This window comes from Chiroxiphia lanceolata, chromosome 6 (genome assembly GCF_009829145.1).
Source record: "Chiroxiphia lanceolata isolate bChiLan1 chromosome 6, bChiLan1.pri, whole genome shotgun sequence".
Classification (NCBI taxonomy): domain Eukaryota; kingdom Metazoa; phylum Chordata; class Aves; order Passeriformes; family Pipridae; genus Chiroxiphia; species Chiroxiphia lanceolata.
Genome location: NC_045642.1, coordinates 19,860,642 through 19,882,767, shown reverse-complemented (window position 1 = coordinate 19,882,767; position 22,126 = coordinate 19,860,642). Strand labels below are relative to the sequence as shown.

Sequence of the window (22,126 nt, the reverse complement as noted above, 5' to 3'; positions counted from 1 at the left end):
GGATTGTCGGAAAAATTGATTAAGCAGTGCCAGATAAGAAATTCTTCAAATGATTTAAACAACTGACACAAAGATGACTTCTTATTTTAAAAGTGGTGGTCAGTACTAAAATAATCTTTATGCATACACTTTATTATTTATATAAATCTACATCTAAAACAAAACTTGTGCAATTGAATATCTTTGAAATGTTCATAGGAATTCTCATGAAAACATTTTTATGTATAGATATAATCCACAATTTTGTGAGAACATCAGTGTATTTATAAGTGTTGTGGTAAACTAGGCCACCAATTTTTTCAGGACACTGAAACTAATTTTAAGTGGAAAAACAAAGAAAATTGAGTAAAAGAAAATTAATTGTTGTTCTTATTTGGTTTAGAGCCTCCAAAAAGGCCATCTTTACATTTCCTATCATTGGCGACATGGGCACCTACTCCAGAAAACTTACCTAGCAGTTGCATACCTCAAGCAAATGAAATTGCAATCTATAATTGTTTAATATGCTCTTCACTTATGAAACTCCAGCCAAATATTCTAAAAGACCACAAAAATAATAGCAAACCACATGAAAACATTTATTTTTAGTACCACTAAAACTTCAGAAGAAACTTCTATAACTTCCAGAGTCAAAAAGAACACATTGTAGAGTTTTTATTTAGAACTTGTGGTTGCTATGGGAAAAAAATTGTCACTTAACAAGACAAACCCACATTTTTCTGTGTTTAATTAATCTGAAAACTGAAAAAAACCCCAAAACAAACAGTCCCCATCCCCACAGTCATTAAGTATGCAAGAATCCAGAGTTTGTTTGTCACTGAGTTCTCGACAGTTACTGTTTTCCTGTCCAAATCTCTCTTTTGTGTCACTAGTTAGACAAACTGATGTCTCAGTGGAGCGAGCATTATGGTTACTCAGTAGGGGTAGTTTGTTTTGCTGGTTGGATTTTTTGTTTGTCTTGTTATTGTTATTTTAAAGATGGCATTTCCTGTGGCATTGATGTCTGTCTAGTCAATTCCGAAATTAAAAGTAAATTGGCAATTACCATCCACGACTAGTTTGATATAAATGGTATATACACACACACACACACACACACACACACACACACAACTAAGCTGGATATAGTGCACATCCACAAGGGGACAATCACTGCATTAAACAGCTTTAAAATTAAACCAGACTCAGGTTGAGGAAAGTGCAGAGAAAAATAATGGCTTAGCCTATGCCTAAATCAGTCCTAACAGCATATGTTTTCTAGAATATCCCTTTCTGGACTGTTAGACTTATCCACAAGTTTCATGAAGTACTCTGCAACAATTGTATGTTTTACTTGTTTAGTTCATTGTCTTTTTATTATTTAACAAAAATAAATATTTAAAACCTCTCCAGGCGCACTGGACAAATTATTTTCACAGTACTCTTTCTACCACCACATCCCCCAAAATACCATGATGAGGTGCATGTAAGGGAAGGCTGTGTTCTCACACAAAGATTGCTTCATAGATCCTTCAGGGTCTCTCTCTTAGCCAAGAGTAATTGCTCCTAGCTGTCATTGCACCTGTCTCATCACTTGTGTTTGAGCAACAGATGCAGTGTTGCAATTAGTTTCTTCAAATGTAATCAGGGCAGGTTTCTCTTAGGCCTCCCTCAGTGTTGTACCTATACACACATACATTGGCACACACACATTAAAGCAGAAATGTTGGAAGTCTCAGCAGGGGAATTCAGAAGCCTGCCTCTGTTCCTCCTGCAGCCTGAATCTGAAAAGCTTTAACAAAAGTGGCTGAAATAGCAGCTGGCCCCTCTTTACCAGTCTATCCCGGCATGTACAGAGGTTACACACGGGCACACACACACACATGCAAAGCATGTACCTCTTTTAAAAGAAGGTCCAAGAAGTAAAATCCCCTTTTTTAAATGCATCACAGAATACTAAAATTTTGAAGTATTAATTCCTTCAGAGTATGCCTAACCCAATTACATGGACAGAGGTCATGCTTGTACTTTATGGCTTAAAGATATCCAGGCACTCCTGGATAATCAATAAAATAGATATAATGCCTACACAAAGAAAGTTGAGTTCAAGTACAGATGAAGAAGACTACTTTCTTTTGACTTTCTTTTTTTCTACCCTGCACAATAGGGATTGTCTTCAAAATTAAAGAAGTTTTCCTGCAACTGCCCAAATGTAGTCTTTGGCTAAAATGCCTCTCTCTCAGCTCAGATCACACTTAATATTTAAGCCATGTGAATAATATTTGAGATAGTCCTGACAGCTCACCTTGAATTATCACATTTCTTCTCCTTTATTAATTAGTAGTATCCATTTCAATAACAGGGCCTGGACCCTCTCTTTATAGCCTCCACCTGCAGCTGTCAGAGTAGCTGAAGCCTGTCAGATAGCATACAAATATATATGAATAGCAGCCAAGGATATACCTTACAGAATTATTTAGGATAACTTTGCATATCCCAAAATATTTCTTCTGCTCCAGACTGGGAGTTGCTCCGAATTGTTAGCCCTTGTTATAAGGTTAAGACACCACCTGCTTTGAACACTGTGATAGCTATATTAGGTTCAAAATAGGAATGGAGAGAGGAAAGACTACTAAATATTTGGGGAGAAATTAATGTTACTTTCATTTGAATCTGTGCATTATTTGTAATATAAAGTGAATAGTAAAGATGCTCTAGAATCCTTGCCTAGAATTCTAGAATAAGCGAGTAAGTAATGTATTGCACTCAGAATATTGAGTGAAATTTACACTGTAAGCCAGAATTCTCAAACTCTGGAAGAGTGTAAGCAGAGTTCCTTTCCTGATCAACCAAGGGATCTGTTACAGTTCCTATTCTCCATGCAAGGAAGAGGAAACAGAGTACTACCGTCTGCTGAAACCTAGAAAAAGTCAGTGCATGCTGCTTATGGAGACTGGGACATGACACAGCAAGTATGAGCATCTGCACAAGCAAACACCCTCCACGGATATTTAAGCTTACAATTTTTTTGGCAGAGAAGAAATTAAAAGTGTACTGAAGTTTCAAAATGAAACATAGTTATTTTCTTAAGATAGGCAGCTGAAACAAGGAATTAATTGATCACTAGGTCAACGGAGAGTATCCTACAAGGTTCAATTGTTTGGATCCCTTGCCAAGTGAAGTGAACAGTGTGTGGTAATGAATGTTACACAGAAAACACAAAAATCACAAAAATGTATGAGAGGAGAGCTCCTGCTCTAACAATTCAGCATATTTTTCATACAACAGTGAACAGAAATAAAATGTTCACAGCTGCCCTTTCTTCCTATCTAGGTCTAGCCCATGTGAGAGAAACTTCCAAGTTATAAAAGAGAATCTTCCCTTGATCTCTAATCTTTTAAGGAGATAAAAAGTGGTATTCATTAACACAGCATGAATCATTTTCCTTACTACAGGCACTGAACAAACAGAAAAGTCTGTCATTTTCCAGCTCGTTATTTCTCATAATGACACAAATGTTTAACTTGCCAGGTAGGACCACTATTGTGGAGCGAGGGAAGAACAATATGGTTATTGTATCGGAATAATTATCTACTATGATACTTTAAGTTCAAGCAAAATTGACGTAAAAGGGAAGGAGTGCAAACTGAATTCAAGCAAACTATGGTGGTTTTACACTGACACAGGTTAGGCAGATTTTGTGAAGTAACTGTGCAAAGTAGCCAGCCAGTCAAGCTTCCAGTAACTGATTTTCACCTCAGTTTAATCAACACACGTGATTTCACCCAAATCCTAGGTTTCTGTGTTTCTTGGAACACTTACAGATTAGCATGTTTCTACACATCTCTACCAGGCTACCATGAACATCCTCCTGCTTTACTCAAGCAGGACTACAAAGAAAAAAATCCCCAGAGGTTATAAGTTTAAAACTTACACTTAACTAAGAACATGCTGAAAGGTACTTCCAGCTGATTGGATTTTTTTTTGTTTACTCTCTTATGGATGCAATTGCCATACTGATTTAAGAGGAATCTACTCTCTATGCCTTCAACATTTTAAGGACAAATGGAACAGAACATCATTGAATGAGTCAGCAGTGTGTCCTGGTAGCCAAAAGGGTCTGCTGTATCCTGGAGTGCAGGATACAGTATCAAGCAGAAAGATAAGCTACAGAAATTTTATTTCCTAAGAATATATTGCAGGAAAAAAAAATCCCCAAAAGTCAAATATTCTGACAGTGTAATTAGGGATTAAAGTGTGACATAGAGTTCAAGATTTGTCAGCAACGACAAAATCCAAAATAGCTACCCTTTATTTTTTTCTAATCATGCGTCCTGCAAAGGAAAATGATATAAAGATATTAAGTATCCTAAAGGCACACATTTCCAGTAGATATTAGTATACTCCTTAGGTTTTTTTCTAAATTACTCAAGAAAGCAGATATCTTCATCGTATTTTTAGCTTACCTTAGCCTGACAGGAGACATTTGAAAGAATAAAACATAAAAAGCTATATTTTTCATCTCTGAAATTTTTACTTCGAGGCAAATTTGGTTCAAGAGTAAGCATAACCACCACATATGATTCACTTTCCAGGACCTTTTACCCCAAATCACCAAGAAGATACCAAACATTTAACTTTCATCTGCATGGGTACGTATTTGTTGTCTTACTTCTGTTTCAATTGAAGATGTTATCAAACAGCAATCTTACTCTGAATTAACTAGACCTGACTGCTATCACATGTCTGAATTCCATACATTTCCTTCACAGGCTGATGACTGATGAGTCATATCCATTTCAACTGACAACGCTGGCAAGCAAGCAGTTGTAAAGAAACTGGAATTCAAGCCTGTATTAGCCCTCCTGAGATCTGCCCAGTTCAAAAGTTACAAAGGTTTATTTAACCTGCAGAAGAGGCTGCATTGTCTACAGGGAAAGCACAATGGATGTCTGAGCACCCACACAAATGAGACAGGACACACACGGCATACTTACATACAACAGCGCCTTCCAGTGGCTAAAAGCAGAAATAAAATACTGACTCCACTATGAGAACACACACATGTAAAAACTACAGCTGCAAACATCAGCCACACAGCCCTTAACTGTGGGAGCAGGACATACAACGCTGGGGAGCACACAGCACCACTAGAGCACCATGTACAAAAATGAAAAGCAGTATATCAGGTTTTAAATTTGTCTCCAAAATCTACTCTTGGGCAGAGTAGATTTAGTTATGCAAATAATGAGAGCTTCTTGTACAGTAAGGAAAACATATAAATTGGGTTTTTTCCCCAAAGTAATATGGGATTGACAAAAAGCTTTGGAAAAATTAACAGTTAATCATTTCAAATTGCAAATTAATCCTCAGCACCCAATCTTTAATACAGTTTATCAGTGATTAACTCCTGGAAATACAGAATGGGTATGTCTGTTGCTGCACAGTAAACTAGATCTGGTAATCAAAATCTCTCCCGACTGTCAGATTAATAATCTATGAAATTTACAATATCAGAACAAGCTAAAGAAAGTAAGCTCATTTAGCAAAAACTCTCAATGCAGTATTAAATACAAATTTTGTCTTGCAATTAGCTTGTTACTTGTTGAGCTGCTGCCATAATTAAGTCCTACAAATCATTAAAAAAAAGTACTTGCACAAACCAGAATAAGACAAACTCCCACAATTCTACTGACAATTTATATTCTCATGAGGTCCTGTAAACACAGTTATTTCATAACAAATACATACAATACGTAGTTCCGTATTTACATATAACAAAAATACCAATTGACTTCTGTTAATTTAAACTTCAGGTCACTGCACTTGAGCCTCTGAGTTACAATTCAATATAAACTGATGATGAAACACTTTCTACTTTTATCTATATCCAAAACATGCAAAGAACAGCATTAATCAGCAAATATTCACTGTGCAAAATCTGACCTTTCATACTGGGACCTCCATGAGAACACTGCTGGCACAATTAACTTGTGTTTTTTTCAATACTTAGAGGGGGCTTCTAAGAAAGATGGGAACAAACTTTTTAGCAGGACCTGTTACAATAGGACAAAGGTAATGGTTTAAAACTGAAAAAGGGTAGATTCAAACTAGATATAAGGAAGAAGATTTTTGCAATGAGGGCGGTGAAACACGGGTTGTCCAGAGAGGTGGTAGATGCCCTATCCCTGGAAACATTCAAGGTCAGTTGGACAGGGCTCTGAAGATGTCTCTGCTCATTGCAGGGGAAGCTGGACTAGATGACCCTTAAAAGTCTCTTCCGACCCAAATTATTCTATTATTTCCTTTTAAATTCCATAAAGTTTTATTGAGTTTTTCTTTACAGGCGAGATTGACTTTCCTATGCAAACATGTGCCATTGGTACTAAAAGTTTAAAGAAATGTAGTAAGTTAACTTTAAAGTCTTTTAGCTTTACAGTATAAAACCTGGTCATTACAGAAGACTAAAAGCATGAAACTTAAGTGTTTCATATTAATTCATAATTTAAATATTTTTAACTGTCCGTTCCCAGCTATTTACTCCTCTATACAGAAAAACAACCCTAAGTATATAATTGTTATCTATGTTGTCAAAACAGGAAGCAATCTTCACCAAGTTCAACATAAGGCAAGTCGTATTGGATTCTCTATGTTGGCTTTCAAGGTCTCCAGAAACTTGGAAGCCAGTTCATCATCCACCACTCGACCATCACTTGAAAGAGTCACTGTCATCCGCTGATGCTGTTCAAGTTTCTCATTCCCTTCTTCATCTTCCACAATCCTGAGCTCTGGTCTTGCTCGGCCCACAGCCAGGATGCAGGCCTGAGGAGGGTTTATGACTGCAGTGAAACCACTGATGCCAAACATGCCCAGATTGGAGATACTGAATGAAAGAGAAAAGAGTTATCAGTAACATCAGAAATTGCATATTCCCTAGAAGAAATAATCTATATTCAGTGAGTACTATGATCTAAATCTCTTCTAAGGCAAAACCCATTAAGTTAAAAATAGATCTGAACTGTTGTCATTTGAGCATGTTTAGACTCTCAAGAGTTTGGGATTTTTGCAATTACAAATAATGCACGTTTTTAAAAGTCCTGTTTCTTTACAATGATACATTCTTGCACAGCACACGCTAAAGGCAGAAAGAAGGCCAGCAAAGCGATGACTTTAAATAAACTTTGCCTATCCCTGTTCCAAGCCAAATGTCTAGAGACTGAATCTCACAACTTCAAGTTAGAATGGCTGCTGATATCCACCGAGTGACACAATTTGGGCATCTAGGTATCACTCAGGCACAGGAAAGCATCATTGTGCCTTTCTCCCCTGAACATTTCTGTCTGTGTCACCAACTGTGAAGTATATGGTATACAAGGAAAGGCTTGGACTCTTTTGTGACAGATTGTCAGTTGAGAAAGCTGACACACCATTTCCTCCTTTGGGTTATAATTACGGCAAAGAGTGGAAAAACAATTAAACAGTAAAGAATCATAGAATAGTTTGGGGTTGAAGGGACATTTAAAGGTCATCTAGCCCAGCTTCTCCTGCAATGAGCAGGAACATCCTCAACTAGATCAAGTTGCTCAGAGCCTGCTCCAACCTGACCTTGAATGTTTCTAGGATGGGGCATCTATCACCTCTCTGGGCAACCTGTGTGTGATAAGTTGGGACCCTCATGGGACCAGTGCTGTGTAATGTCTTCATCAGTGACACAGATGGCAGGATAGAGTGCACTCTCAGCAAATTTGAAGATGACACCAACCCGAGTGGTGTGGTTGACAAACCTGAGGGATGGGATGTCATTCAGAGGGACCTGGACAAGCTCAAGAAGTGGGCTCATGGGAATCTCATAACGTTCAACAAGGCCAAGTGCTAAGTGCTGCACCTGAGTCATAGTAAACCCTGATATCAATACAGGCTGGGGGGTGAACTGATCAAGAGGAGCCCTGAAGAGATGGACTCGGGAGTGCTGGTGGATAAAAAGCTGGTCATGAGGCACCAGTGCATGCTCACAGCCAGGAGGCAAACTGTATCCTGGGTTGCATCAAAAGCAGTGTGACCAGCAGGTCAAGGGAAGTAATTCTGCCCCTCTGCTCTGGTGAGACGCCACCCGGAATACTGCATCCACTTCTGGAATCACAGAACCAGGTTGGAAAAGACTTTTAGGTTCAAGTCCAACCATCAACTGGCAGCACCACCATGCTTGCCACTAAAACATGTCCCTAAGTGCCATATGGACATGCTTTTTGAACACTTTGAGGGATGGTGACTCAACCACTTCCCTGGGTAGCCTGTTCCAGCACTTGACAATCCATTCCACGAAGAAATTTTTCCTAATATCCAATATAAATTACTCCTGGTGCAACTTCAGGCCATTTCCTCACTTGAGGCCATTTTCCTCACCCATTACCTCACTGCAACCTCCTTTCAGGTAATTGTAGAGAGTGATAAGGTTCCCCCTGAGCCTCCTTTTCTCCAAGCTGAAGAACCCCAGCTTCCCCAGCTGCTCCTTGCAAGACTTGTGTTTCAGACCTTTCATCAGCATTCTTGCCCTTCTCTGGACTTGCTCCAGCACCTCAGTGTCTTTCTTGGAGGAAGTGGCCAAAATTGAACACAATATTCAAGCTGTGGCATCAGCAGTGTCAAGTGCAAATGAAATTAATCCGAACCAAGATAATCGCTTTGCCCTGATACAAGACAGTGTATGTCTGGCCCTCAGAATCATCAAATGAAGTTTCATCCTACGTGAAGGAAGACTTTAAAAGCAATGCATTAAAACACAGTGGAATAGTGAGGATAAAACAGTTCTGAACCCATGCTGCATGTATTAAATGCTGCTAGAGAGTTTTACCTAAAAGATCCTCCCTGGTACTCTTCCGGTAACAGTTTTCCATCTCTAGCCTTCTTTGCTAGAGCCTAAGGAAAATGAAAGAAGAAAAAGAGGTAGAGAAAAAAAAATAGCGTGTTGTAATAGACAAATTCTTTTTACTTCAGTAAGACATTTTAAGTACCATACAGACATTAAAAAGTCATCTGCTTTTGGATTTAGGGAAGCACCTCAGTGACACTGTTGTATCTGTAATAATATGGCAAAGAGACTAGCACACAAAACGTATTTTCCCAACAGTACGGGCTGTTCAATAAAAGCTGTTCTCTCATCTTACAAAAAAAAAAAAATATTGCTCCAATTTTCAAAATGGAACCACCATTCTCCCTAGTGTTTTCAGATTATCCAGCAAAATACTGATGAGACAAAATCACAGTATTCCTCTTAACAGACTTGTTTAAAGAAACTGACATGTACCATTTCAGAACTTTCTACCACAGTGAAGGAATGTATTTCTTCCAGCTAAGTATTCAACTACCTTTTGAAGGCTGCCTTTAAGACCACCCTTTCTGTGATCCCTATTTAATTTGTGAGACTTCTAAATGCAACTGAAGAAATGTTCAAATACAGCCCAAGAAGTTCATACTAGGTTCTAAGATAATACCAGAGTTTTACAAAACTTTTAAATTCATAATAAAGGTGTCCAAGTTACAAGGACACACTGCATTATATTTTAGGTTTTTACTCATCTCTGAATAATTAGTGAACCAGAAGACAATAGCCATGGGAATAACATACACACAATAGGGTCAATATAAGCGTAATGCATTTGTGCAATTGCATTACTTGAATGATGAAAATATGGTACAAAGATGTACATGAACTGGAAAGAAGTTAAAATTAACATGCAGCAGAAGAGGACATATAAGCAGTTACACAAAGGAAGTGCCTGCCAAACTCTCAGGGAGACTGATAGAGAAGCAGCTGCACTTTTAGTTTGTGCCTCCCCCATGTGCATGTCAGCTACATATTTATTTCACTAATTCAGTGAAGAAGTGAAAAGCAGAACTGTGTTAGTGTGGACACCTGCAATCTATGTAACCCAGTGTCTTTTACAGTGAGTAGTGTGACTTATGTTACACATATTCCATTTGAAACAGAAGGATAATGCTCATTTCATCATGGCCATATTAAACATGATGCAAGATTGCACTTCCATCATGGGAACTACAGGACACTGTGATTTATGATAGGAGAGGTTTTCAATACTGCACAGTATTACAGGTATTGGGAATGATAAGGAAAGTATGACATACTTTACTTCTCATAACGCTTTTCTTCTCATCATTCTATCACTAATCTCAGAACAATCTCAGCTGACTGTCCTCTGCTGGCTATTATATTAGTGAAAGAAATTGTTTTTACAACACATTCAACATAAAGTAAGCAATACGGACTGGAAAAATGTTTAAAACATCCAATTACAAGTGTTTTGTGGTATGACACAGCTTTTTCTGCTACACACAGACTAATATGATTTCTGTAGTTTTGGAAAGAATTTACACAGCGCAGTGGTTTCTAGTCTGGGGACAGTTTTATGACCTTGCAGCAGTTTTATGCCCATTGCATTCCTCAGATGCTGTGGGCCTTTGATTAGCACTCATTATGTGACAGAAAAAGGCTTGTGTTGGGGCATTGCGTCGTTCATTGTACTTCTGCCTGTCACAAAATGCTCCTTCTCTGTCTGGCAACAATGGCCACAGATCACTCTCACTGGCACCTGGTCTAGGCAAAGTACTACTCATTAGTCTGAGGAGTTTACTGTTATCTATAGGATGACATCCTCAACTGAATCGCATATTGAAAAAATGCAGACAGAAATAGGTTCCATAATATAATTGTAAAGAGAGTAACACAGATACAAGCAAATTTCTGGGAAAGGGAAGGGGAAAAAACACCAAAAAACCAAAATCACAAATTCAAAGACCGGAAATACTACTGAAATTAACATTATCTAGCTTTAATGAGGATTATACAAACACAATAACATAAAATTACAAAAGTCTGTACAGGTTTATTTTTCAAGCAGTCTAGCCATCATTCAACTAAATAACATGATGACTAACGTATTGTTAATTAAAAATGGAGTTGCAAAATTAGGAATAATTTTGAAGTATAAGTAATGCTGACACTGCTTTAGACCCACTGCCTTTGCTATTACTGATGTGTATCTGGGTCACGCTACATTTTCTGCTACAAAAAACAGTGTAACAACTGTATTCCTCAGCCTACTGCACATTTAAGACCTACCTTTGCAGAGGCAGCAATTTCTTGTATTCCCTTGGCAGCAACATCTTTTATGATTGGTGTAATGAGACCTCGGTCTGTTGCCACGGCAATAGATATGTCAATGGACTGCAGCTGCCTGCAGCCTTCTCCATCCCAGGTTACATTCACATCTGGCATTTGCTAAAAGGCAGACAGGGAATAAAAAAAAGAAGAGACAGCTGTTCAAAGAACAACGGTGTAATCAGCTGTTAAGAAAAAGGGTATTAAGGCACATAGTTATGTACGGGCATTCACCAAATTAATTAGCTTGCCCTTATTTTATTTAAATTTACCTTGTCAAAAAGCATGAATGTATGCTCCAGAAACTGAAAATGGCAGAAATGGCCAGAAATTAACAAAAAAAAATTAAAACCCCCTAAAATTCCTTCATTGATACCACCCTATGGTTTCCCAGCATGTAAAGCTTCAAAGCAGTGCAATTACCCAAAATAAATTATGTTGAATCAAAAAGCATGGAAGTGGCCATCCTACTATATCCAAGTGTTGTTTTCCACTTGTGTCTCAAGCCTGACTCTCAACAAAACAAGCTACAAACAGAATATGCTGCAGGTACACGCACTGTTATTCAGATAAGGTTCTCCTGAAATGCATCCAAGCTTTTTTTGTGTGAAATCAATTAAAATTAAGATGTTTACTGATAATTTCCATGAGTTTTTTGAGTTTATCATGTAAAGCTGAAACAGCTCAGGGGAAAAAATATCACAACATATAGGTGAAGCCTCAGGTAAGCTGGTCATAGATACTGTGAAGGAATTATTTCTAAAAAATCCAAGATTAGTATTTAATGACCTTAATGAAATTACGAATTTGGAAGTTGACTTCCTAGTGAAGAATGTATTCCAGAAAAAAGCATGAGAGGGACATATTATCAAAAGGAACTCTACTATCTATCTCTATCAAAACTAACTCCACTACCTATCTCTGTTTATCTAAATTAACTGCACTCCTAGAAGAAGCAGTGTGACAGTACCTTTGATTCCTATTCTTCAACACGAGAATGTATAGTTAAAAAAAAAAAAAGTATTAGTACTACTCTTTGGAAGCTGAATAAACTTCATAAGTCTCACAGTACACACACTTGTAAGATGCCCTCAAGTAGGTGCTGTACAACTATGACTATCTATATAAGGCATTCAAAAGAGATGTTAGGGACAAAGAGTTTGTCAGTGCAGCAATGGAAGACTTACTTTTAAAAGACAGTTGCTATAGGAGCTATTGTTACTAAGCCCAACCACTTGAGGATAGCAGCCTGGAAGCTTTAGCTCCTTCCTCCATCCCTACTTATGCCTCCTTGTTCCAGAAAGACAGAATTACTCTAATGGGCTGTCATCTGGTGGGCCCACTGGCACATTCAGAAAATTCTGGCTGTCAAATGGCAAGACCAAGCCAAACCACAGAACTCATAATTGGACTTGTGATCCTACAGGTGTGAGGGAGAAGCTTGCCATGTTAAAGAACTGATACAAGCAGTATCTTGACGTGTTTGCCAACCAATCGTGAACTGTCAAGCCAGCTGCAGTTGGCTCATTAAAGCTAGGAGAGCATATTTTTCATTGTTCGGGAAGAAAATATTAATAAAATATGGACTGAGCAGTGCCCAGAAAAGAGTCGATAAAGCTGCCTTGAATTTAAACTTGCAAATGCATTTACATCACCAAATTTCAGGGTGGGGAGGTGCATATGGAAGTGAATTTTCTTTTTTTAAACAAGTAGCCCACATCTTTTTCTGAAATGATGACAGAAAATAGCTGAGACATGAGCCTGATCATGAACTTGCTTCCTGATATACTGAGTTAAATCTGTTTGGGTTTTTTAAAGTTATTATTTTAATAGTCAAACAAATGTTAGCATAGATTTGTGACAAAGCAATAGGATAGAATAATTTATTGATTACTTCCATATCGACACAATATTAATGTCCCCTAAAAAACAATCTAACAACCCACTCAGAAAAGAAAACACATAACCTAATATTTCATTCCTCTTGCTCTCTGCCTCCTGTTCCTTTCACTTCTTCTCTGGTGCAGAAATCTGTCATCCCGTGCTCACACTTAGCAGTTCACAGTAAATTCTGGATGCCACCATTTTCATGTAAGGTTTCACTGGGCCACAAAAAGAAGCTTCTTGCTATGTACACATCTAACAAAAGCACAGCACACATTTAGCCCCTCCTTCTGTTTCTGGTGCTGAGTAACTTGTGGAGTTTTTTTTTCTAGTCTAGCTAACGCCCAGAATTTCTCTCAGGCACTTACTTATGAAACTGCCTAGTATCCTGTATATTTTCTGTCCAGATTGCAATTATACATTAATCTATAGCTCTTACTATTATATGTTACTATTTAGAACAGGTCGGACTAGAAATTTGTCAAGTCCATTCAAGTCCAGCACTCTCTCCTAATTCCATACATCCATGAGAACAGGAATAGTTCCCCAACTTAAACGTAACTTCCTCCCTCAGCTTTTAAATAGTTAAAAGAGTAGCTTTCAGAAACGGCTGCTCAAATGATGCACTGACATAGGAAAAGTCTAGCTTTTCTAGGCATTTATCATATACTAGAAGGTGCCATCACTGTGCATTTAAGAAAGTACAGGAAACAAATTCATGGCAATACTAAACTGCTTCAAAATCTGCATTCCTTCCTTGTAACACATTAGTACGTTGCCCTGATGACAAGGGCAAACTCCATTGGACAGTTTTAAGGATCAAGTGTGTGTCCCCCTTAATTATCTTTCTACATTCCAGCTATTAGTGATCACTAAAAGACACTATTTCGTCCTGAATCTTCCTGGCTTTCAGGCTGGTCAAAGCTCCCCCCTATGACTTAATTTTAAAATAAGTGCAAACTGAATTAAAACCAAACCCCCTTCAAACACCTTCCACACCTAAGTGAAACCATAATGGTTCTTTCTTTTCATAAGTTTGGTAATAAGATTAATTTTACACTATGTTTTCCAAGTGATTATATCTGAGACAACCTGGACTAAGAGGAGGCAGTTCCAAAGCATGGGAGTTCTCCTAAAGAAGTATCTCTGTAAGATTTTAGTTTCAAGAAATTAAGTGGTACTGGGAATGCTTTCCAAGCAGAGCAATGGACACAAACTGGAAGGCAATGCATCCAGGTCTACACAGAGAACACACAAATAGCTTATGGTTACTGTAATGCCTCTGTAGCTTGGCATGGATTAAGGAGATACTAATGAAATTTAAATTTTAACTTCAGGATGTATAACAATCATTTAATTTTTACATTGACAAAGGGAACAACAACAATTCTTGGCAATGAGGAAAGACTGGTTGCCTGAAGAACTTTTATTTCAAAACAGGTGTCATTGAACATGCCATCAGAATACATCTGAGGTATGCACAAGATTGGTATAAGACTTAGATAAATATTTGTTTATAACTGTAAGAGAAATAAGATGCCACAAAGAACAGAAGATTTGACCATTGCTTTAGTCTGCTGACAAAGCAACTACCATTATGTGCAGCTGTTAACTATAGTATGTGGACCTCTACTAAGAAGTTCTCATTTTTTTCAGTTCACAGCAAAGACAGTGCAGAGAATTTTATCTGGATACCTAAAAAACCTGACAATAAGCAGTACAGAATTACCAACTTTGCTATGATCACATTCATATCTCCACAGAGGCTCACAAAATACTTTTGCCTCCTTGGCACTTGACTATCAAAAATACATTTTAAAAGTCAATTATTTGCTTACCTTCAGAGTAACTGCAGTTGCCTTGATAATAAAATCATTTACAGATACTTTAATGTCATCTGCAAAAAGAAAAGGAAAAAAAAAAGACAACACTTATTGCTCTTAAGATTTGTTTATCAGTACTCAAGTTTTGGCATCAGAGGGAATGAAGATACTAGAGAAGCAAAAACAAGCAGTGCATTTTTGCAACAGTTTAATCCAGCTTTTCTGTGAAGAAAAATTATCTCCAAAAAAATCTGTAGCCTCTGCAAGTAGTTTAGGAGATAAGTGAAGGTGCGTCACGGTTTAATCCCAGGTGGCAACTAAGCACCAGGCAGCTGCTCGCTCACTTCCCCACAGCGGAAGGCAGGAGAAAAACACAAGAGTAAAAGGGAGAGCTTTCCTAAAGGGTTTCCACAGGTTTTGGTTTAGTATCTTCAAGAACCATTAAATTAGAGCCACTTCCTGTAGATAATACTAAATTCAGTATATTGACCAAATATTTTTAAATATAATAAAAATCATTTAAATTCAGAAGATTATGATGTAAAGCAAAGAACTTTCATTCAGGATTTTTACCCAACTAAATATAAGTTCTAAAACAAAAAGACACTAAGGAAAACCCACTTCTGTGATATTTTGCATGAAAATGAAGTACCTGCCCGAAGAGTGTTCTCTTGAAAAATTATTGCTTATTTTTTTTAAATGCATGTCATACATACTTTGCTGAACTGAGATTCGGGAAAGAAGATTCTAGTTTGTAAAGGTAATTTTGAAACTATTAAAGCATCCTATTGCATAGTGCACTCAGCTGATTTTAGTAAAAACAAAACCAAAAACATTTTTAGCCAAAAGAAAGTAATTTTCTTATTATATCTTAAGCTCTAAGAACTTTTTCTAAGTAAGTCACTTCAGTGAACAGGAGCTGAGATAAAAAGGGAAAATTTAACTTCTTGATCTTATACATAAGCATTTCTGTATAAATAAGACACACTGGACACATGAAAATTGGAATTTACACCCACACATATATATTGACATTTATAGTTTTTAATCTAATTCTCAGTGTATATTTAAAATAATTTAGTTTTCTGTGGGACAGATTTCTATTCTAATAGTTTAACATAAGCTTTAAGCACATATATAAATTTCAGTGAAAGAGATAACCCTGCTTCCTTCACACCAATACCATTACTTTGCCTTCTAGAAGAATTTACCAAGCATTGACTGGCATGTACTAAAACTCACTTTCTTTGCTCACCATGGATAAAGTCATTCTCACTCCTAATTTGAGAAGGATGCATTAGCTTTCCTTTCCCAGTTAGTTCCACAAAGAGGTCAGCAAAACTAAATTTTGTTATTGTACCTAGAAGTACAGAGCATGAACGTGTTTTAATTTGAAGCTTCCCTTATTATCTTTCACATGAATAATTTTAACCATTAAGAAGTAAATATTGCTGCATCTGGATGGAAGGAAACAAAAACCTACTGGACAATGTGTAGTCCTGTGCCAAACTGCAGATGTCTACAGAGTGCTGTGTTAGTTGGCAAAGTAACACCTCTGTCTTCCTATATCTTATCCTAAAAGTTGTCCAGTTCAATAATCACAGGGAACTACAGCTTGAGTCCAACACACAGAACACGGAAAAAAATTATTTGAATGCACAGTCATCTGCCTATGCAAAAATCTACACCTCCTGGGGAAGTTTAAATAAACAAAACAAACTATTCATTAGTAGCACATGTTATAGTGAACCAGTTAAACTACTAACCTTTAGCCAATTGTTTTCTTAATTTCAAAACAGCATCAATGTTACAGTCAGCAGCAGCATATGCATGAGGTATCGTAGTTTTAGACTCTGTTAATCTCTTAGCAATAACTCTTCGGATGTTGCTAGCTGGGATTTCTGTGAATGTGCCCTGAAAGAAATCACATGCTGGATATTAATTATCAAGAGAGCAAACATACTTCCCCTCTGCTGAAACAGTACTCCAGCATTTATGTGTTACCATCAGTGACTACTGCTCACTTAAAACATCCCCTAAGTATTCAAAAGCGATACATTCCAACTACTGAAATTAATATGATTAAGACCATTGAGTGTTCTGTTCCTCCTAAGTGGGATCAACATAACAGATTTTACACAATAGTTTCATTTTACAGTATAGAATGAATCCTCTTTCAAAAAAACAAAAAAAACCCAACCAAAAATCCAAATGTTGAGGCATTAATTTTCAACCAGAGTATATAAGCACTATTTTATCTGCCCAGACCTGGCATATTGCTCAGATTATACTTGGTTTCACTTAAAATATAATAGAATATTTCCTCAGTAAGCTACTGCTTTTTCAGTTCCATGAGTGGTTCCTTAAGACAGGCTTTACTGTATCTTTTTTGTTATTCTTCTTTCTCTTTCCAGATACATTCAATAATGTTTCAATAGCCAGCTTCTTCACAGAAGCAAGTCAACTTGCAAGAAATCTCTTGAAATACCAGTGACTACAAAAAGCAAGAAAATAAGTGATTCTGTAAAACATTACTGTGTGTACCTAATTTTTAACACGTATCACCTGAACATACAAGGAGCCATAGAATCCTAAGTGCATACTGAATAGTCCTCAACACACAACAAACTGCAATATGTTATGTTCCAGTGCAATCATGGAAATGTTTTATTCTGTAATGGAAAAATATCTAAGTTTGAGCTTCTGTGTTCTTTGTTTGGTTCCTTGTACAGTGCAAAAAAAAGGCAACATTTTCTGAATATTATGAATCATAGGTACGTTGTAAACTTCAGCCTAAGAAGATACATCAAATCTAGTTCTAGAGCCAGAAAAATTTCACAAAAGCTTTTCCATTTCTACTGATGCCTATTTCAGCAAGTCCAGAGAAGAGCAACGAGGCTGGTGAAGGGACTCGAGCACAAGTCCTATGAGGAGAGGCTGAGGGAGCTGGGCTTGTTTAGCCTGGAGGAGGCTCAGGGGAGACCTCATCACTCTCTACAACTACCTAAAAGGAGGTTGTAGCCAGGTGGGGGTTGGTCTCTTCTCCCAGGCAACTATCAGTAAGACAAGAGGGCATGGTCTTAAGCTCTGCCAGGGGAGGTTTAGGTTAGATATCAGGAAGAAATTCTTTACAGAGAGGGTAATCAGACATTGGAATGGGCTGCCCAGGGAAGTGGTGGATTCTCCATCCCTGGAGGTTTTTAAGATGAGACTGGATGTGGCACTTAGTGCCATGGTCTAGTAACCACAGTGGTAGTAGATCAAGGGTTGGACTTCATGATCTCAGAGGTCCCTTCCAACCCAGCTGATTCTATGATTTATTCTTAAAAATAATTTCTGGTATTTCTAACACTTCAATTTAACATAAAAACTGTATTTAGGTGCTAAAGTTTGCAACATCACTCTTCAAAGCAATCACTAAGCCCTTTCCTTGCTCACTTCTTGACAACTCATCAGTGGGCATTTACATCTTGCCGGAAAGCAAATGAATGAAGTACAGTAAAAATAAATCATGATTCTAGTTTCTCCAAGTTTGAAAATACGCATTCACATACTGATCCTGTAGTGATTGAGGGAAAGAGAATATTGTTGATTTCCAAAGTAGTGGCATCTTGTTTGGGGACTGAAATAAAACTGCTGCCTCTCTGACTTTTCCATTTCCAAGGCCTGTAGTGTAAGTTTTTCCATGGCTTCAATTTGCAAGCTACACAAAGCACTATGCAGGCCATAATTTCATGAATTTCACAATTTGAATTACACTGCTTTAGGATCCCTGAAAATTACTAACAACTGCACATGACTGGGCTTTCTAAGGCCATCTGGGTGGCCTTAGTTTCCCCTCTCTCTCCAGTTCTAGAAATCTCATAGAGTTACTTAAGCAGCCATTGCACTATTCAGCTGTAGGAATGCTGAAATCTTAACAGGAGTGTTACCAGAGCAGCAGGTTGTCCTGGTGTGGAAACTGGTGGAACCGCTGGCCTTGGATAAGCAGCTGTTGCTGGCGAAGCAGAAGGCACTGCAGCAGGCTGGAGAGGAGCTGGAGAAACCATAGGTTTCAGTTCAGTGGGTTTACCCTTCTGCTTCTCTTGCAGAAGTTTGAGAGCATCCCTGGTGATTAAACACAGTGAAATATTGACAACAAAGAAACTATTTAATAAGTCCCTAAGTATTACTATTCCATCACTTATTTTAACTAATTAGCCACTTCTGTACATTTAAATTTCTGTTGCCAAAACAAACATTAAGAAGGTGATTATTATTAACTGATATTAATTTTATGTTATTTTTGTAGTATCTTCTTAGTATATTCTCATTAACTTCTATGAATAAAAGGGCTTGAATATGCAGTAACAGAAAACATTTGTGTTAGAGAAGCATAACAATCATCATTAGTAACTGTAAGTGTACAAAGTGATTTGTGAATTGCACTAACAATTCTTCTAAATAAGACAGTACACTTATTCAGGCTATAAAGTCTGAAGTAAAAGCTGTTTCATCTGTCATATTTGTAATATGAATTTAATGTAATTACTTAGTGCTAATTGAAAACTAAGTAATAAATTTAATCACTCATTTCTCTGTACCCTTCTGCCATACAGTCAAGTACAGATGGCAAACAGGTCCATACTCCGTAAGCCATGTGAAAGACAGTACCACACTAGAGAAAAAAAGCCAAAACCTGGGTAACATCTAAACAGTCCCAGGTGTGGTTGAACCTTGCCTACTCTATTCTCCCAGGATTTCATAGCTACCACCACAACATTTCCCTCTTTTGGGCACATTATGACAGATATGAGTAACTCCCATCTTAAACCATGATACTACACCTACTGCAGGTACACTGTATTTATAAAGCAGCATGCTCCATAAATTGGCAGAGAAAATTAAAAACAAATTAAAAATCAGACTCTTTACAACCCTACCATGGTTTTGAAACACAAGCCATAAATACTAAATAAAGCTGTCTAATTTCAGTGGACTACTGTTTGAGTGAGAGTCTATTCTTGAGTTACAGTCAAGAGTTTGTTATTAAATTTATTCATTAAATTAAATGTAGAAAGAACAAAATCTCTGAACATTATGTGTTCTTAGTTCTTCTTAAAAAGTAGCACTCCAGCACCAAGAACTGAAAACTGAAACGCTCTCTATGTTCTACATACTGCATTTTATCAATTGCTGACTTGCTTCAATTTATTTTTAGCTCAACAAATGATTTTTTGCTTCAGGAAACAATATTAAAAATAGAAACTGAGCTCAAGATATAATTTGACATAATTAAAAGTTGTTACTTGTTTTCCCATATTAACATGCTAGCCAAAATTTGTTTTAAAATTAAGTGTTTAGTATTTCACACCGCTACTATATCAGGGAAAAAAATTAGATTTCATAGAATAAAAATCATTCCCTACCATTATAATTTGAAACAAAAAAAGTAACTGCGTGACATAATGCAACTTTTTTAGTTAACACATTAGAAGCTACAAAAAATTACTTAAGGGTTTTAACTTCGCAGTCATAAGAGAGACCATCTGGTTTTGGTAGCTTTTAGTGTGTTAACTGAAAAATGTATTGCCAAAATTGAGCTTATTTTTAGAAGATTCACTCAAGACTTTTTGAAACTCATTTGTGAGCATTGCATACAAATATGTACAAAATATACATATATAAAAATCAAAATTCATAAACATTTGTTACACATACATATGAATAGACTTCCCTTCCCCCCCCCCCCGCAATTCCACACCATTTAACTGATTAGGAAAAACAGGTACAGCAATGTTATGACTGTCATGGTTGCAATACTGCAAGCCTGAATATAAGTAAAGTTGGAGGAGGCATCAAACCAAATAAGATTAAACAGGTTTTAGTACAAGTCAGGCAAATAGATACTTTATTAGAACTGGAAAAGCAAGGGTTGGTCACATCTTTCCAACAAGTCTATAAACTTCTAACAACACAGGATAGCAAGAGAGAATGATGAGAGAGAGGGAGGTAACAAACATGAAAGAGCAGTCTGCTCCCCAGAAAAGATACCACAGCCAAATAAACATTTATTAAACAAAAATATGCCTTACCAAATTGTTATTATTAGAAGTATGCAGATTCTGGCAACTCTGTTACACTTCAGTTTACCACTACTCCAGAAGTGTATTGTCTTTTATAGAGTCACGTTAGCAAAAATCCAAAAAACAGTGACAGTAAACCGAGTATTTTGCATTCCAAATATACTTTGCTTGAAATGGACAATTATACGGACACCTAAAAATCACTAAGAATCCAAGGTGCAACAAGAGATGTACGGATTGACACAAGCCTCCTCTGGTGGCAGTTACTGTTACTAAACTGTCCTCATCCCCTCTCATATGCACATGTCTTTTCTCAATTCCTTTAAGATATCCTGGAAGAAGGAAAACGGTGAGAAGAGAATGCTACACATCAAACTTTTAGGAATCAGACTTATTGCCCTATTACCATTATAGAAGGAGCTCATTCCTCCATAATGGCAGCTGACAAACTGCACACAGCAGAGATCCTGCTGTACCCAACACGCACACATGAACACGATCTCCAGAAAAACAGCACTGCATCTCTGCACTGTGCTTTATTTGCAAGCTGAAAATGTCTGAGCAGAGATCCCAAACCACACTAACTGAACAAGAGCTGGTAGGAAGGCACTGATGGGAGGAACACGGCCTCAGAAAAACACAGTTCTTTGTAACTAGCCTCCCCACTTTTTCATGGCTGCATTTATAAATCCCTAGATCACTAAATAGGATGGGAAAGGACAGGAGTGGCCTGTAGCGATCAATTTTAACATAGCTCCCCCAAACACAGTGTCTGAGCTGATGAGTAGAATCTTTGCACGGTACAATCTTTGACAGAATTAGTGAATTAGTCAGTACTGACCCACCAGTTTTGTAGTATGTTTTTGAAGAAAGCAAAGGATTTTGCTTAGAAATAATAAAAAAAAAGCTGCCACTCCTTTAAAAAAAAACCACAAAAAACCAACAACAAAACAAGCAAGAGGAAGACAACTGTAAATCAACCTTGCACAGACACATAAGAAAAATATAAATAAATAAAAGCATATAAATAAATAAAGTATCAGCCCACTAAGGAAGCAGATTGTGGCAGAGAAAGCTATTAAGTAAAAATTCCTATTGTTATTAAAAATTTTAGAGTGAGTTGAATTTAAAGATAGAAAGTCAGGGGAAAGACTCTTGCTTGCTTATGTAACTCACTATCTTTCTTTGTTTATTTTAAT

At 37.2% G+C, this 22,126-nt stretch overlaps 1 protein-coding gene across 4 annotated transcripts in view; it reads right to left on the bottom strand.

The window, feature by feature from the left end:
- Window positions 1-5,327: 5,327 nt before the first annotated feature.
- PDHX (pyruvate dehydrogenase complex component X) overlaps window positions 5,328-22,126 on the bottom strand; it is a 36,673-nt gene continuing 19,874 nt past the window's right edge. For all 4 annotated transcript variants that reach the window (XM_032689910.1, XM_032689913.1, XM_032689912.1 and 1 more), the window contains 6 exons: window positions 18,795-18,969; window positions 16,629-16,776; window positions 14,878-14,936; window positions 11,117-11,275; window positions 8,831-8,895; window positions 5,328-6,862 (listed from right to left, as the gene is read on the bottom strand). In XM_032689910.1, coding sequence (XP_032545801.1) covers window positions 6,598-6,862; window positions 8,831-8,895; window positions 11,117-11,275; window positions 14,878-14,936; window positions 16,629-16,776; window positions 18,795-18,969 — 871 coding nt within the window. In that variant the 3' untranslated portion in view covers window positions 5,328-6,597. The remainder of the gene's footprint in view (window positions 6,863-8,830; window positions 8,896-11,116; window positions 11,276-14,877; window positions 14,937-16,628; window positions 16,777-18,794; window positions 18,970-22,126) is intronic.